At 43.9% G+C, this 16,507-nt stretch overlaps 2 protein-coding genes across 2 annotated transcripts in view; one reads left to right on the top strand and one right to left on the bottom strand.

Annotated features, from left to right (window-relative positions):
* LOC126985018 (uncharacterized) overlaps window positions 1-598 on the bottom strand; it is a 28,305-nt gene extending 27,707 nt beyond the window's left edge. Inside the window, exon 1 of the mRNA XM_050839258.1 lies at window positions 69-598. The gene's annotated coding sequence lies outside the window, so the exon portion shown is untranslated. The remainder of the gene's footprint in view (window positions 1-68) is intronic.
* On the top strand, window positions 420-9,667 carry LOC126985019 (uncharacterized). The gene is made up of 3 exons (XM_050839260.1): window positions 420-644; window positions 1,421-1,594; window positions 9,353-9,667. The coding sequence occupies exons 1-3, from the start codon at window positions 420-422 to the stop codon at window positions 9,359-9,361; spliced, it is 408 nt and encodes a 135-aa protein (XP_050695217.1). The 3' UTR covers window positions 9,362-9,667.
* The last annotated feature ends 6,840 nt before the right edge of the window (window positions 9,668-16,507 follow it).

The raw sequence follows: 16,507 nt of genomic DNA, 5'->3' as shown, positions 1-16,507 counted from the left end.
GTCTGTGAACACGTCACTGAGCCTCCCGCTGGTGTTGTAGACGAAACAGCGGCGGCAGTTGTACTCACCTAAGGGCTGGGTATATCCTCACACCTGCGCCTCGGCAGGACAGGCAGCGGTGACAGGTGTGTCGGGAGAGGGCGGCTGAGGCCTCGACAGGGTAGCCTGAAGACACTAGTCGTGGACAGCTTCAGGACACACTTGGTCTTAGGGGACCTGCAGGGGCTTCAGCAGCAGTCGTGGGGTGAGGCAGCAGCAACCTGGCGTCGGTTTGCTTGGAGCAAGTAGTGCTGAGGGCGTGGCGTGGCGTGGCGGAGGCTGTGGCGGCGGGGGGCGGTGTGAGGCGGGTGCCATGAGGGCTGGCTATTTACATAGTGGTGAGGGTGAGGGTGAGGGCCAGGTGAGGGCCAGTGAGGGTAATGCCCTCGGCCGGAGCGGCGGCAAGGACGACGCTCCCGCCCGCCGCCCGCCATTGCTGGGGGCACAAGGACCCGCGCCGCCCACCCAGGAAGACACCCACGTGGCCACCGCCAGTGACCGTCGAACGATCCCGCCGAGGGACGCCGCGGCTCGCTTCCTCTACCGCCTCGTCTGCCGCGACGGCCTTCCTCGGCCCGGGGCGCGGCGCGGGGAGGGCGACGACTGTTAGATAATATGCTAAATTAATGCAATGTCTCTCTCTCTCTCTCTCTCTCTCTCTCTCTCTCTCTCTCTCTCTCTCTCTCTGTATGTATGTATGCATGTATGTATGTATGTATTTATATATGCATAGCTTTATCTATATCTATCAATATTTGTCTATATATCTTTCTCTATTTATCTTTCTTTCTATCTATTTACATTTCTATCTTTATTTATCTATCTTTCCATCTATATATTTGTCTGTCTCTCTATCTATCTATCTACCTATATTTATATCTATCTATCTATCTATCTATCTATCTATATCTATATCTATCTATCTATCTATCTATCTATCTATCTATCTATCTATATATATATATATATATATATATATATATATATATATATATATTTATATAAAAAAATCCTTGAGGATGGTCGGATCCCTGGGTTTGTCCTCAGCCTCTTCCTTCCTCAAGCCCGCGGGTCGCCCGGCTCTCCCCTCCCTGTACCCCCCTCCCCCTCCCTCCCGCCCCACTGCACGTCTGATGACCTTATTGAGGTTTGATCGCTGCTGGAGGACGTGGGAAAACCTGGCCTCATCCCCCCTGCCTCAGCCCCCCGGCCCCTCTCTCGAGGCCGCCTGGTCTGAAGCGTCTTCAGCCTCGTGTTGGCGGCGCCGCTCTTGTCGAGTCCACCACAATCTTGAGCTTCCTTTTTCAGCCAAACAATCTAAATTATTATCACTGTCCATGCTATTGTCTGTGTATAATTATGTGGCCCCTGTCTCTTTCAGGGTGTGCATGGCGTCCGCCGGGCAGTGGGAAGTGAAGCGTCTCATTGTTTGTTCCTACGGCCACAGAGGTGCCGCCGGCGGGAGAGGCTGTCACGCCGCAGGCACTGCCCTAGCGCCGACTACGAATATACCGAAGACACTGATGACCAACGCTCATCTGTCACCAAACGAATTGTGAGTCCTTCTTTTGAACAACTTTATCATTTTCCAGTCTATATGAAGTACAGGGACGTGTTGTGGTGGCCGCCTCTTTATCGACATAGTTAACTATTATCAAGTGTGTGCTGCGGGAGAATGTCTGTTTTATAATGTTTTGTTTGTTTTGTTTTAGTACGTGTTGAATTGATTTTTTACCTAACTTTACCATACTACGTCAAAATGTTCCCTCTTGCACCGTTACGCCGTGTTACGTTATATAATTATGGGTTGGTGAGTATTTCAGGATAGAGTGGGATTAGTTAGTGCTGTGGAGAGTCAAGTTGCCATGATTAGGACACAATTGTACTAGGCATGTGAAACGGTATCTAACACCACACTCGGGGCGCCACAGAAACACCCTCTCGGCCAACACAACAGTCTTAACAATGTTGATGAATCTCGAGAGCCTTGCCTCACAGCCCCACACGCCCCTCACAGCCACGCAGCACGCCTGGCTATATCCTGCTTGCCTTGCTTCACTCCGCCAATCGGTCTTCCTGCATCTGTGCCTCGCTCTCTCCCCTCACTTGCCACCCCTGTCATCCATCACTCTCCCCTCAGAAACCACGATCTCACCCACGCCAGCGCCCTTTATAGCAAGCCCTGTTATTTCTTCTTTTCTTCCGTCTTGGTTATTTTTTCTTCCAGTCCCTTTCAAACCCAATTTACTTTAATCTCCTTCACTTCCCTATACGTCCACTCTTTCTTCCTCTTCTATCTATCTCTTCCCTTTTTCTTTTTTCTTTCTACTTTCCCTACTAGCATCATGTCTTTCTGTCTCTCTTTCTATCTCTTTCAATCACTTCTTTTCCACCCTGTCGTCCTCTTTCGTTTTTCTATCCAGAACTATTTACTTTTATTCTTTCATCTGCTTTCATACCTTTCTGTCTCTCTCCCTCCCTATTTTTCTCTCTTCTTATCCACTCTGTTTTCCTCTGTCGCTCTTCTGTCCATCGCTTCCCTTTTTTTCCCTTCCCTGAAATCATGCCTCTCTCTCTCTCTCTCTCTCTCTCTCTCTCTCTCTCTCTCTCTCTCTCTCTCTCTCTTCTTTTTCTCCCTATCATTCTCTGTCGCTCTTCAATCCAGCTATTCCTTGTTTTCCCCTTCTCTGCCATCGTCTTTTTGTCTCTCTCCCTCTCTCTTTCTCTCTCTCCCACCCTGTTATTATCCTCTCCTGCACGTCCACGTCACAGCCCTTCCCCGCCACCACCCACGCTTTGCTATCTCTCCCGCCAACCGGTTCATGAAAAATATGTTGACGTTTCGTACGCTCAGCCGCTGGCTTATCCCGGGGGCACGGGCGAGGCGATACGTCCCCACACACACAGACACACACACACACACACACAGGGAAAAAAAGGGACTCATACGTTTTAGCAATGCAATGGTGGAATGTGACTAAAGACTTAACATTACGAGACTGACTTTATTATACGTGCAAATAAATACAAAAATAAGTAGAAGCAAATAGTACGGATAAGAAGATGCGCACAACAACAACAACAACAACAACAACAACAACAACAACAACAACAACAACGAGGGATGACTCACCTTACACTCGTAGCAAAAATGTAGGTTATGTTGATCCTTTTTGTTGTTGTTGTTGTTGTTGTTGTTGTTGTTGTTGTCCATGTGTTTGTTTATTTGCCGCATCGCCTTCCTTGTTCCCGGAAAACTAACTCTCCTTATCTATCTATTTTCTGCTGTCTTTTTCTCGTTCTGCTCTATTATCACTGCTAACTCCGGTAACAAAGAAAAAAAACACTAAAGCCACATGTATTATTATTTGCATTCTTATTTTTATCTACTTTTGTTTTATTTTCCTCCTCGCTGCTCTCCGGTAACACACACACACACACACACACACACACACACACATATGAGTCACCAGCCACTACCCTCCCTCCCAACCCCCAGCCCCACGCCCTTCGATACATTGGTGATCATAAAATTTTCCTTCCCTCAGATGTAAAAAAAAAAAAAATAATAATAATAATAATAAATAAATAAGATAAATTAACTTCCCCTTTATTGCTCTTAAGATTGAAGGATGTGTGTTTCAGCAGGTAAGAATGCGGGGATGAGGTATTGTATTTATTTATTTTTATTTCTATCTTTATATATACACATTTTATTTATTTATTAGTGACCCATCTCCTCTAGTTCAAGGCTTCACTGACGGTCCCTTGGGTGGTGATGGTGGTGGTGGTGATGAGTGTTTCAAGGTGGTGGTGCGGAGTGTTTCAAGGTGGCGGTGGTGGTGGTGGTAGTGGTGGGGAGTGTTTCAAGGTGGTGGTGGTGGTGGTGGTGGTGGGGAGTGTTTCAAGGTGGTGGTGGTGGTGGTGGTGGTGGAAGCAATGGACGTCAAGTGTGCAATCAAGACGCAATGCTTTCTATTCACCTGAGGAGGGTAAGTAGACGAGAGAGAGAGAGAGAGAGAGAGAGAGAGAGAGAGAGAGAGAGAGAGAGAGAGAGAGAATATGTGATCAGATCGTTCCGTGTGAATTAAGCACATTTGGGTTAATCGTAGGGCTTTAGAGCTTCCGAAACACACACACACACACACACACACACACAATGGCAGCCAGTAAGCAACCACACACACACACACACACACACACACACACACAATGTCAGAGATTAATCAAGCACACACACACACACACACACACACACACACACACACACACACACACACACACACCTCCTTGTTATGTATATTAATGGCGTTTAAGACAGAGACCCTGACCGGAGCGTTGCGTGTTACCAGTGAACTCCAACGTGGCTTCAGCTATCAGGCAGCTTGCTCTCTTTGGGATGAGGGCTGGGACCGGCTCAGGCTGGATCCGTTTTAAACATGTTAGCGCAAAAGACTTCCCGGATGAGAGAGAGAGAGAGAGAGAGAGAGAGAGAGAGAGAGAGAGAGAGAGAGAGAGAGACTAATTTGTGTGTGTTCGTGTGTGTACTTGTTTATGCGTCTGTTTGTATATCTGTATGTCTTTGTCTGTCAGTTTCTCTCTCTCTCTCTCTCTCTCTCTCTCTCTCTCTCTCTCTCTCTCTCTCATGGTGACAGCTTTTTAATTTTTACCATCTCCCATTCACCACCACCACCACCACCCGTCCCCCCCTCCTCTCTGCGTGGGTAGAGGTCACTGTTTTTCCCTTCTCTCTCAGGTAAGATCGATGAACCGAGAATCAGTGAGGTGCATTAACCCTCCTTCCTCAGCCCTTCCATTCACCCCATTCACGGCCTTCTTTCCCTCGGCTTAACTCTTACCTGGTTAAATATAGTTCTCTGTTGGCAGGCGACTTTCTTCTTTTCATTATTTTATTTTTCATGTGTTGTGTAATTATCGTCATTGTTATTATGGTTTATTGTTATAATTATTGGCCTATTATTATTTTTTTTATTATCATTATTGTTATTATTATCATTATTATCATTATTACAGAGAGAGAGAGAGAGAGAGAGAGAGAGAGAGAGAGAGAGAGACATAAAACATGCAAGCAGAAACACACACACACACACACACACACACACACACACCATGCAGGTCATTCCCGCTGCCCGCATGATGATCCAGCTGTAGGTGACGTGTGTGTGTGTGTGTGTGATATTATATTTATTAACTGTTATGAATGCATTTCACACACACACACACACACACACACACACACACACACACACACACACACGACAGCTGTATGAATAAAACAAAAGGAAAAAACAATAGTTGCCTCGCTTTCAATTATTCACAAGAAAACTCTCTACTGCACGCCACAAACAAATAAAACGAACTATAAAAAATGTCCGTCATCTGCATAAATTAACCTTGCAAGTGGCGCCATTCACAACATGACAGTGCGAGGCGTCATTTTACGAGAGGAAGGAAGGAGTGAAGGCTGTGCTGAATGCTATATACATTACGCTAACTGTAACAATAAGCGTCTTTCAGTCACTATAACCAACCGCATGAATGACGCTGTTCGAGCTAAGGCAGGCAGTACGAGCTGTTTGATTCCTAAAGAACGAAAAATTAACGCTATATTGAACGCTACAGTGACTCGACTTATGATGAACACAAACTACTTTCAGATATAGATAAGCCATTGTAAGTAACGATTCACACCACATAAAGAACGGGGAGAATTAACGCTACAATGAACGCTATAGATAGACGGATATGGCTTGCAGTCATATAGACGGGACAGTGGGAAGGCAGTACCGAACGCTCCAAACAAGTACACGACGCATGCCCTAAAAATAACTGCCCTTCAGCCGCTTTATTAATCAGCCTCGTCGGGAGCGCTGTTCACACCCCGGCAGTCAACGTTTCGGCGGGTTCGCGGAGGTGACGGATCAAGGAAAGCCAGACACTCAGCCACAGGAAAACTCAATTGAAAACTAGGTGAAGGTTGCATGAGGCGATTCTTTTCAACACCCAGACACGCAGCTGGCGGTGACCTCGACCGTGAGGAGCTGTCAAGACCCTTCCTGTAGCCGCGTCAGGTGAGGGAGGAGGGCGGGGAGGGAGGGTATAGTACGCATCATAGACTAGGAAGGAGACAGAGGGGAGGAGATAGGGGTTATGTACTCGTCTACGTGGGATGAAGGAAGGAGGGAGTTATGGGAGGGAGGGGGAAAGGGAAGGAACTCAGTACGTATCATCAACCAGGAAGGAGACAGAGGAAGAGAGGGGAAGAGAAAGGGGTTATGTGGGCCAATATGGGGTTAAGGAAGGAGGGTGAGGTATGGGAAGTGAGGGATAGAAAAGGAAGTTAGTACGCAGCAGACACAAGGAAGGAGAGAGGAAGGAAAACCAGGGAAGAAAGAGGATATGTCAGTGGGGTGTTTACGTGAAGGAGGGAGAGCTATAGGAGGAGACAAGGAGGGAGGGCGATAGGAAAGGAAGTTAATACGCAGCAGACACAAGGAAGGAGAGAGGAAGGAAAACCAGGGAAGAAAGAAGATATGTCAGTGGGGTGTTTACGTGAAGGAGGGAGAGCTGTAGGAGGAGACAAGGAGGGAGGGAGATAGGAAAGGAAGTTAATACGCAGCAGACACGAGGAAGGAGAGAGGAAGGAAAACCAGGGAAGAAAGAGGATATGTCTGTGGGGTGTTTACGTGAAGGAGGGAGAGTTACAGGAAGAGACAAGGAGGGAGGGAGATAGGAAAGGAAGTTAATACCCAGCAGACACAGGGAAGAAGACACGGAGGAAAAAAGTGCAAAAAGGGGATATGTCCGTGGGATGTTCAGCTACAAGGAAGGAGGAAGAGCTTAAGGAAGAGAGAGGGAGGGAGGGAGTGGTGGTAAGGAAGGTTTAGCACGTAACAGGCACAATTAACAAGAGAGGGAGGAAGAGAGGGGAAAATGGGTAAACTATGTCCGTGGAGTATAAACAAGGAAGGAGGGGCAGCGTTAGGATGAAAGAAAGCATAAAGAGTGCAAGACTGTGCTACGTAATGGCGGAGAGAGAGAGAGAAAGAGAGAGGGAGAAGGAGGAACAAGGAAGCTACTGAGTGGATGAGGGCAGTGCTGTAATAAGTAGAACAAGGAGTGCGTGGCGTGCTTGCAGGAGGGAAGGGAAGGAAGGGATGCTGCAAGGGTAGACTACAGGAATGAAATCTATGTAGCATAACGGCGCCCAAGAACACATAATTGACAAGGCTTTCGTAGGCGTTTGGGGCCTTTCCAGGGGTAGTTTAATAACCCTGGTGATAGTGTGATCCTTCTTCTGTACCATGAATGTGAAAGAACCCTCATTGATACCGGATTAATCTCCTTCTCGACCTTTGGAGATAGTTGATGTGGGCGGTGGAAGCGTCTGAGCATACCACCCTTAGAAGCAGCTCCATAGAAATGTTAGGTTATGGAATTCAACTGAGAAACGATCAGACATTATTCAGACATTAGACAAACAGTAGTATGTCTTAAATTCCTGAATACGAAACTTTCTGCATCATATGAAAAGTGTAACGTTTTGTTGATTTTCAAAGTGTAATAGAACCATAGATAATTATTGACATTCAGGAAGGATATATGCATGGTGAAGTATAGCAAACTAATGAAAGCGTTAGGAATTAGGTGAATGAAAAGCAAGACATGGAAGAATTGAAGGAAGTGAGGAGAGAGAGAGAGAGAGAGAGAGAGAGAGAGAGAGAGAGAGAGAGAGAGAGAGAGAGAGACGTGATCGAGACCCGACAGATGTTTTTGAAGGGCTAATAAAAGAGATTGATTAGAGAATAATTTTTGGAAATGGAGAAAGAAGAGGAAGAAGTCAAAAAAGGTGGAAATGGGGAAGAAGAAACACAAGAAGAGGAGAAAATGTGAAGAATGAGGAAGAGGAGAAGGAAAAACAAAGACAAAACAGGGAAATAAGGGGAAAGGTGAGAGGATGAATTAAAGGAGAGAGACAGAATGGGGAAAGATGCCGAAAATAAAATAAGAAGGAAAATATGAGTTACGCAACGCGAGGGGGAGAAGGGAAGGAGGAAGGGAAGGCAGATAACGTTGAGGCGGTGTCAGGATTAAGACGTAACGAAAAGGGAGACGAATTAGGAGGAAGTAAAAGGAGAACACTTGACTAAACATAAGCTTAAGAAACACACACACACACACACACACACACACACACATACTAATTAGAGGAGACCGCACCTGTATTCCTGCGCGCATGTGTGTGTGTATGTGTGTGTGTGTGTGTGTGTGTGGGTGTGAGAGAGAGAGAGAGAGAGAGAGAGAGAGAGAGAGAGAGAGAGAGAGAGAGAGAGAGAGAGAGAGAGAGAGAGAGAGAGAGAGAGAGAGAGAGAGAGATGAGAAGTATATATAGAGAGCCATCAGTATGCATGTATGTTAATGTATGTTATGTCATCATTAGCAAGTGTCGCTAATCACTTATGATAATTATTTCTAACTGTACATGCTACTCAACCCCGTGTGTGTGTGTGTGTGTGTGTGTGTGTGTGTGTGTGTGTGTACAAGGCATAGTGAGGGCGTAGCAAGAACACGGTAGATAGGTAGATAGATAGATAGATAGTTAGATCGTACATAGATAGATAGATAGTTAGATAGATAGATAGATAGATAGATAGTTAGATCGCACATAGATAGATAGATAGATAGATAGATAGACAAGTACAAAAAAGAAAACACACACACACACACACACACACACACACACACACACACACACACACGCACACGTAAATGTCGTTGCGGGGAGATGAAAAGAGAGGCGAAGGAAAGGAAGGGAAAGGAAAGATAACGGAAAAGAGGGGAAGATAAAAGAAGGGAAGGGAAAGGGGAAAGGGGGCGGGGCGATGACCTCGAATGGTGACACGTGACCTTGACCTGGTATACGAGGGAGGAGGAAGGCGGGAGAGAGAGAAAGAGAGAGTGTGAAGAAGGGAAGTCATTTTATTCATGTTTTTATTGGGGAACATCCTGCCCCCCCCCCTCCCCCCCATCCCCCTACACACTGTCCCGCCCCATCAATCATCCGCCGCCCACCGCCCTTCTTATACTCCATGCCCCTCCCCTCCTCCCTCTCCTACCCCCTCCTGCCCCGCCCCGCCCCGTCAGTCACCGCCCATTTTCCCTTCCCCTTGCCCCGTACCCTTCTCTCTCCCTCCCCATCCTTCCCCTGACCATGCACTCCATCCTACCCCGTCACCCTCTACCCCCCTTCTAACCCCTTCCCGCCCCTCTCATAGACACGTTTCTGCTCCAGTTCAGGTGATGAGGATGATGGTGATCTGTTGCAAGTCGTGCTGGGCGGTCGCCTCGCTCACCCTTCAGCGGAATACTCGTAAAACAGCTGCTGGTAATCCCTGACATAACATTACATCACAGAGTAGAGCGGCTAATCACACTGACCATCCCTCTCTGTCCACTGCCTCCCATGCTTAGGTAGGCTACTCGTTCCGTTGTGTATATAAGGAGAATTGTAAATCATTGTAACTTCTACTCTTCCTTTACACCACTGAAGATGGTGGCAGTGTCCACCGAAACTGTTTTGTTAAAAATATAACTCTATCGTCTGCCAGTGTGGGTTTTTCTATTTATACTTTACACTACACTGAAATGTTACTCTAGTTTTTTGTTAAGTATTATTCCTTAAATTTTCCTAAACAATCTTCTTTTAATCTTCAAACGGTAGAGTTTTCTGAAGGTATTGTTCCCGTTTCCATGAGTGAATCAATCAATAACTCAGTCAGTTAGCAGGAGCATAAGCCAGGAAGGCGCGTTGCCTCACTCACCTTAGACGTCAACCCCTATAGTCCCCCTGAACATGTTTATATGCAGGTCCCCTTCCCATCCTAAGTACCTCGTGGCAAGATGCATCGAACTGATCAAGTGACGAGCTTTGTGGGCGTCCCCTTGGGTTCCTCCACGCGGGATTGCCTTTTACAGACACAACCCGGTGAGGTAGATTGATTTTATAGCTTGGCTTTCACAGACTAAATAGGTAAAAGATCAAGATCAAGTCTCAAGGAGTAATTGTAGATTTAACACAAAGTCACTCCAGAGACATCCCATGATTCTGTGTTGGCAGTTATTACCAAAGGCATCGATTCTCCTCGTTTAACCACTGTCCCTCCTACGGATCACTCTATCCCTCTCTCTGTACTGTTGTCTCCAGTATCCTTTAAGGCCGATCCTTCGCAACTGTGGCCGACAGCTACTGTTCTACCCGTAAACTTATATAAAATGGTGCTTTGCTAGGCTTTGCTCTATCTCCCACTCTCTTTTTATTATTAATGATATTTCCAAAACAAACTCTACTATGCACTCTTACACCTCAACATCTTTTAACAGACGATCATCCCAACAGGAATTACAGATTTCAAGGCTTGACGCAACAGAACACTTAAACTCTTACCGTGCCATCATTTCTGAAAAGGTCAGAAGAAGCTTGATGTCGTTCCATCCCTCAAACGCTCTTTTTTTTACCAACCACCTAGACACAATCTTCCAAACACTTATCCCCTGTTCTTCGGTAACACTCATCTGTTCCTTTCTTCTACACTAAGCATTCTTTGTCATTTCTTAACTCAAAATCTCCACTGGGAACTTATAACCTTTCAATGTTCGTAAAGGCTTTATAGAAAATTACTCTAGTCACCAAAAAGACCTTAAATGAAAACCGTCGCGACATATTCCGAGTGTCGTTAAAATGGGCCATCAATCTCTGGGTCTAGCGCGTGTCGGTCACCTGCGTGGTGGGAGCCGAGGCGCAGCTGTGCTCATGTAGGCGTGAGGGGAGTCAAAAGGACCGTCAGGCATGTTAGGATTACGAAATAAATGAATGTAAAGTGGAAACTGTCAATCACACCCGACCGTTTATCTTCAGTCTAATTTAAAAGTAGAAAACCGACAGTATTTGCGTATAGCGATAAATTCAACAATATATTAGTTTCATCATTATTGTTATTTTATGAGCCGAAAAGTTGAAAATAACTCAGTGTGTTACTTTTATTACTCATATTTTTAATCTGAGTGTGTAGTTTTTTGTTTTTTTTTAAGTCTACGCCAATAGAGTCGGTAGGCTTGCTTGAGGGGCCTGGATGGTATGGCGCAGGCAAGTGTTTATAGTGGCGCCATCTTCTCTTGTTACCATCTTCTTGAGTTACTGGCTGGAAACTTTTCAGTACTTATGTGTGTGATTTTTTCCTTCACTCTCTCACGCCGCTGCCTCCCTCCTTTGGACATTCAACTCACAGCCCCGCGAATCATCACTAATCTAATATTATAATGCCTTTTTATATATAATGGATACGATGTGCTCAGTTTTCCCTTCGTTTCCTCTCATTCCCGTCCTATTCTGGTTTTTTTCTTGTTATTTTTTTTTTTCCGTTTCCTGGGGCAGTGACACGATATTTCTTTCTTTACTCTCATTCAGTAATATCCATGGAAATCAATCTCTCTCTCTCTCTCTCTCTCTCTCTCTCTCTCTCTCTCTCTCTCTCTCTCTCCTAGCTGGTAAGAGGGAAGGGGCAACAACCTGACCTAACAAATGTACATACTTCTAAAGATAAGCTGTGCGTGTCTCTGTGTGTGTGTGTGTGTGTGTGTGTGTGTGTGTGTGTGTGTGTGTGTGTGTGTGTGTGTCTTATCATCTGTGCATAACGTCTGAATTTTTGTTGCCTGTTTTCCTGTTCCTGCCTCCCCATCGCCTCCCATTTCCCCTTCTTTTCCCTTCTCTGTCCCTTCAGGTTCGACCGTTTTCCACCGCCCCATCGCCTCTCATTTTCCCTTGTTTGCCCTTATCTGTCATCTCTATTTACTCCGTTTTCTATTGTGCTTCCCGTCCCATCGTCATTCATTTTCCTCTTTTTTTTTTTCTCTCTAGTTCTGTCCCTTCAAGTTCCTACTTTTCCCACCGTCAGACCCGCTCAAGCAATGCCCTTTGGTATTGTATTTAAAACCCGCTTCAAATGGTAATAGTCGAATGGTAACCTATCTCTCCCCTGCCACTTTGAATGTTAACCTTGCTCCTTACGTCAATGCAGGGATTGTACGTTACAGCGAAGTATTTTAATTTGGAATGCAATGTTTAGTTATCTGTCCTCTCCTCACCGCCTCACACGTAGTCTTTACAACACGCCAAGCTCAGCGCTGCATTTGAGTTGCTTGCAAGGCCGCTTTAGGGAAGGGACCCATGCCTCTCCAGGGCGTCACCAACTCGAAGTGGAAACTCGAATAAGCGGCCGCCGGGGAATGACTCGGCATGAACACTTTTTATGCTATTCCTTTTTTATTTCTTCGGTTTGAATGGACTCGTTTTTATATATCATTATTTTCCGTGTTAATTGAGGTCGGTGAACTGAGGACTGGACTTTGAGTGTAGTTTTCTTCCTCTAATATATATTTTTGTTTTATTTGCATCTTTTTATCCGGCATTCTTTCCTTTTTCTCTCCTGTTTTACCATGGCAGGTCAGATGAATGAGCTATAATATAATTTTTCACTGCCATTGTTTTATTTTACATTCTTTTCTTTTTTTCTTTCCTTTTTAGCAAGTCAGTTCAGAAGAATGAGTCCCACAATAGCTACTTTTTAACTAATTACGCTGGGTGGTTGACTGGGAAGTTTCATTGACAAAGTTATTGAATACCCTGCTACTGGGGGCGTTTAGGGCGACTCTTTGAAATACTACAGTGAAAAACGTCAGCTGTGTTTAACGTTTTTTTACCTTTGTGCTATACGTTCTGCTCTAAGATAACATGATAGGCTACACGTACATCCTCCTATTCATATGTTGAAAATCTACGATTCCCAATTTGATAACTAGTAAGCAACTCTATGAAAACCGTCAGCTGTTTAATATCTTTTTTTTATGATCTGTTTCTGCGAAGTGCTCGAAGATTCTAAAATAAATATAAGCTGCCTTGCGTGTCCTTTATGGTTTGTGAGCTTAACTGTGAGATGTGAAAACCTTGATGATTAGATATACATTCGATTTATACGTTTCTAGATTATCCTCATACATTTTATATTACTGATCATCACAACTGAGGCAGAGGAATTTACCAACTAAGATTGTGATGGACGTCTACTGTCATTGCACGCCTCACTTGTTGTCATTTACCACCAGAGCAACAAAAGAGAGACATAATCCGTTTTTATGTGTCTTCATTTTTGGAGGATTGTAGTTCAGGATGTGTTAGAAGGTGCGACGGGGACAAGACAGAGCACATTCAAGAGGAGAGTACCACGACATCCTCCACCCGAAACTGACCTCTCTTCTGTGTCTTGTTCATTTTTCTTTTGTCGAAGCAGCGTCTTGTGGGCTTTTTGGTTGCTATTTTTTTGCTTTACCAAGACATCCTCCACCCGAAACTGACCTCTCTTCTGTGTCTTGTTCATTTTTCTTTTGTCGAAGCAGCGTCTAGTGTTTTTTTTTTTTTTTTTTTTACCTTTGAGCTGCCTCCCTTGCAGTAAAGAAAAAAAACTTCCTTAATAGACAATTACGAGACAACAGAAGAGACAACTATACGAGACAACAGAAGGCACACATCTCTTACTACCGTTGAGACGCTTATAAATGTGTCGTAAGGGTAATGCATAAAATCTAACTGAGCCGCACTAATGAACGCTTGAAGGACACTGATAACGAGGCCAAAGGTGTTACCGATAATTCTCCTCTCTGGAATGTCTTATCTAAAACCTCACACCTGCTGAGTCTCACGCCACGAGCCTTGATTAAGCTTAACCACGTCATCCTCTTCACCTGTTGAGTCTCACGTCACGATTCTTGAGGTATAGAGTTATCACCTTCACCTGTTGTACCTCGGGTCATGATATTTGAGTCAGCTTCATCATGTATACAGAGTCATCATTTTCACCTGTTGAGGCTCGTGTTATATTTGTGGTCATCATCGTCACTTCTATACTCGTCACCTTCACCTGTGTTCAGTCACCATCATCAGATACACTGTTATCACCATCACCTTAGAGTCCCACGTAAGTCATCTGTGTTCTGTCATCACCTTCACCATCTTTTGAGTTATCACGTCACCTGTGTCTAGTCATCCTCGGCCTGTAAACAGTCACCACGTCATCGTCTAGTCATTCCCAACTTATCATGTCATCAACCTCAGACATGTTAAGAAGTCCATTCAAGGCGTCAGGTCTCGCGTCGCATAATTATTCCATTCATTCATCCCATACGTGACGATGCTCGGGTCGGGGGGTTTTAAATCATCGACGTCACATTCGCTGAGTCACGCGCGCCAAAAGTAGTGACTCAAACAGCTCTCTCATTACGGTATTTTCAAGGTAACGGCGGCGCGGTGGTCTGTTATGTATTGGGCGTGGCGGAGAGGAACGATCGGGAGACTTGAGCCAGGGTGATAATTTGTCTTATTTCTGAAACAAGCAATTATCTAACAAAAAGGAAAACATTGACGTGAATTTCGTGATATTCCCTCGTTTTGGATGCTGTTGAAGTTATTGAAGTAGTGAACCACGTGTAGCCAGAGAGAGACTTCAATAGCATCTTCAAACGTTTCTCTATTCTATCTTGTGTTTTTTCGTCTATTCCAGTCGGTAAATCGTCTTCTTGGAGTAAAGGAAAAAGGGAACTAGCAAAACCCGACTGAGAAAATATGGTCGTAGGTGAATAGAACACACTTGGTAACTATCTATGCACTGTCTATCTATGTACTGAAAGTTTAGAGGTTATGTTGGTTTATAGACGGGAAAGACAAATGGTTTCCCGTTCCCAAAAGTTACTATGCGTGTTCTTTTGTATTTTTATTAACTTTCCGAATATTGATTTTTTTTTTATACCTTTGAACAATCCCTGTATTTATTTATTTTTTATTGCTGAATGGTTGGGAAGGCAATCATCTTTCGTTTGTTTTATTATAGCTTTCTCTAATAGTAATAGTAATCAACCAATTTACTATATAATCGTTATCATTGCAAATCCCTCGGACAAGTGTGTGTGTGTGTGTGTGTGTGTGTGTGTGTGTGTGTGTGTTGGTCATTTATCCGGCTGTATTAATCTATTCGTAGTATTTTACAGGATTTTAATTCTACGTAGTATTTAGACAGTTCCGTTTGGCAATACTTATATAATTATTTGAAGATGATATTATTTATTTTGTTATGTTAGTTTTATTTCCTACTGTGTGTATGTGTGTATGTTTGTGTCTCTGGGTTTAGACCGTTCCGCTTGCCATTAGTTCTATATATGAAGCTTGATTTTTCGATTTGTTTTGACATCTGGAATATTTCAACTGTGCGTATGTGTGTCTATGTCTATGTGTTTCCACCACTGTATTATAAAACCGTTCATTTCGTCAGAATTTTCATAAAGGAAACTCAAATTCTGGATAATCTCATATTTAGGCATCTTCAACTGTGTCTGTGTTTCCAGTAGGCTACCTCTAGATAAAGATTGTTCAGTTTGTCTGTAATTCTAAATGTAAAGTTAAATGTATTGATTTGTGTAAGTCATAAGCTTTTTCGAATGTGTATATAATATGTTTGTAGGTTAGGCTTCTTCATTTGTGTGTGTGTTTCCAGTAGGCTACCTCTAGATAAAGATTGTTCAGTTTGTCTGTAATTCTAAATGTAAAGTTAAATGTATTGATTTGTGTAACTTATAAGCTTTTGGGGATGTGTATATAATATGTTTGTACCTCTGGATAAGACCGTTAGTTTCGTTGGCAGTTTTATGTGGAAATCTGAGTTTCTGTTTTTTTTCCGACGTCTAGAGTGCCTTACCTGTGTGTGTTTGTGTGTCTGTGTTTGTGTGAATCACCCATTGGCCGGGTTACTGTGTGCATACAGGGGTAGTGGCCTCGGTAGTGTATATACATGCGTGTTCTTGACAGCGAAACACTTGTAACCCGTCCCACACATAATGGTATTCACACCTGTTCAACACACACACACACACACACACACACACACATTTGTAGCACCTGTGAGGGGATTGACGTTTATTCTCTCTCTCTCTCTCTCTCTCTCTCTCTCTCTCTCTCTCTCTCTCTCTCTCTCTCTCTCTCTCTCTCTCTCTCTCTCTCTTATTATACTTATTTTCTTTATCCCAATACATGTGATTACTTCTGTATGGTTTAATTTAAGATATGTCAGTTTGATCGTATCTGTAGAAGTTTCTCTTATATATAGACTATTTTTTTCTGCATTCCTAAATATAGAAGTTATTTTATATGTTACTGTTATTAGTCTGAGTTGTATTATAGCTCAGTTTTATTCTCTCTATACTGTCTGTAGGGTGACTATAAAAAAATAAAACTGAACAAAATAAAAGGGAAAAGAAGAAAAGAAAGAAAATAGATAAATGATTAGAATTTAGCTGCCACCGACCCCGCCCCATTCCTTATCGTCTTATCATATGACAAAAACAAGTA

This window comes from Eriocheir sinensis, chromosome 58 (genome assembly GCF_024679095.1).
Source record: "Eriocheir sinensis breed Jianghai 21 chromosome 58, ASM2467909v1, whole genome shotgun sequence".
NCBI classification, from domain to species: domain Eukaryota; kingdom Metazoa; phylum Arthropoda; class Malacostraca; order Decapoda; family Varunidae; genus Eriocheir; species Eriocheir sinensis.
Note: the sequence above shows the minus strand (reverse complement) of the source record. Positions and strands in the feature narration are given on the sequence as shown.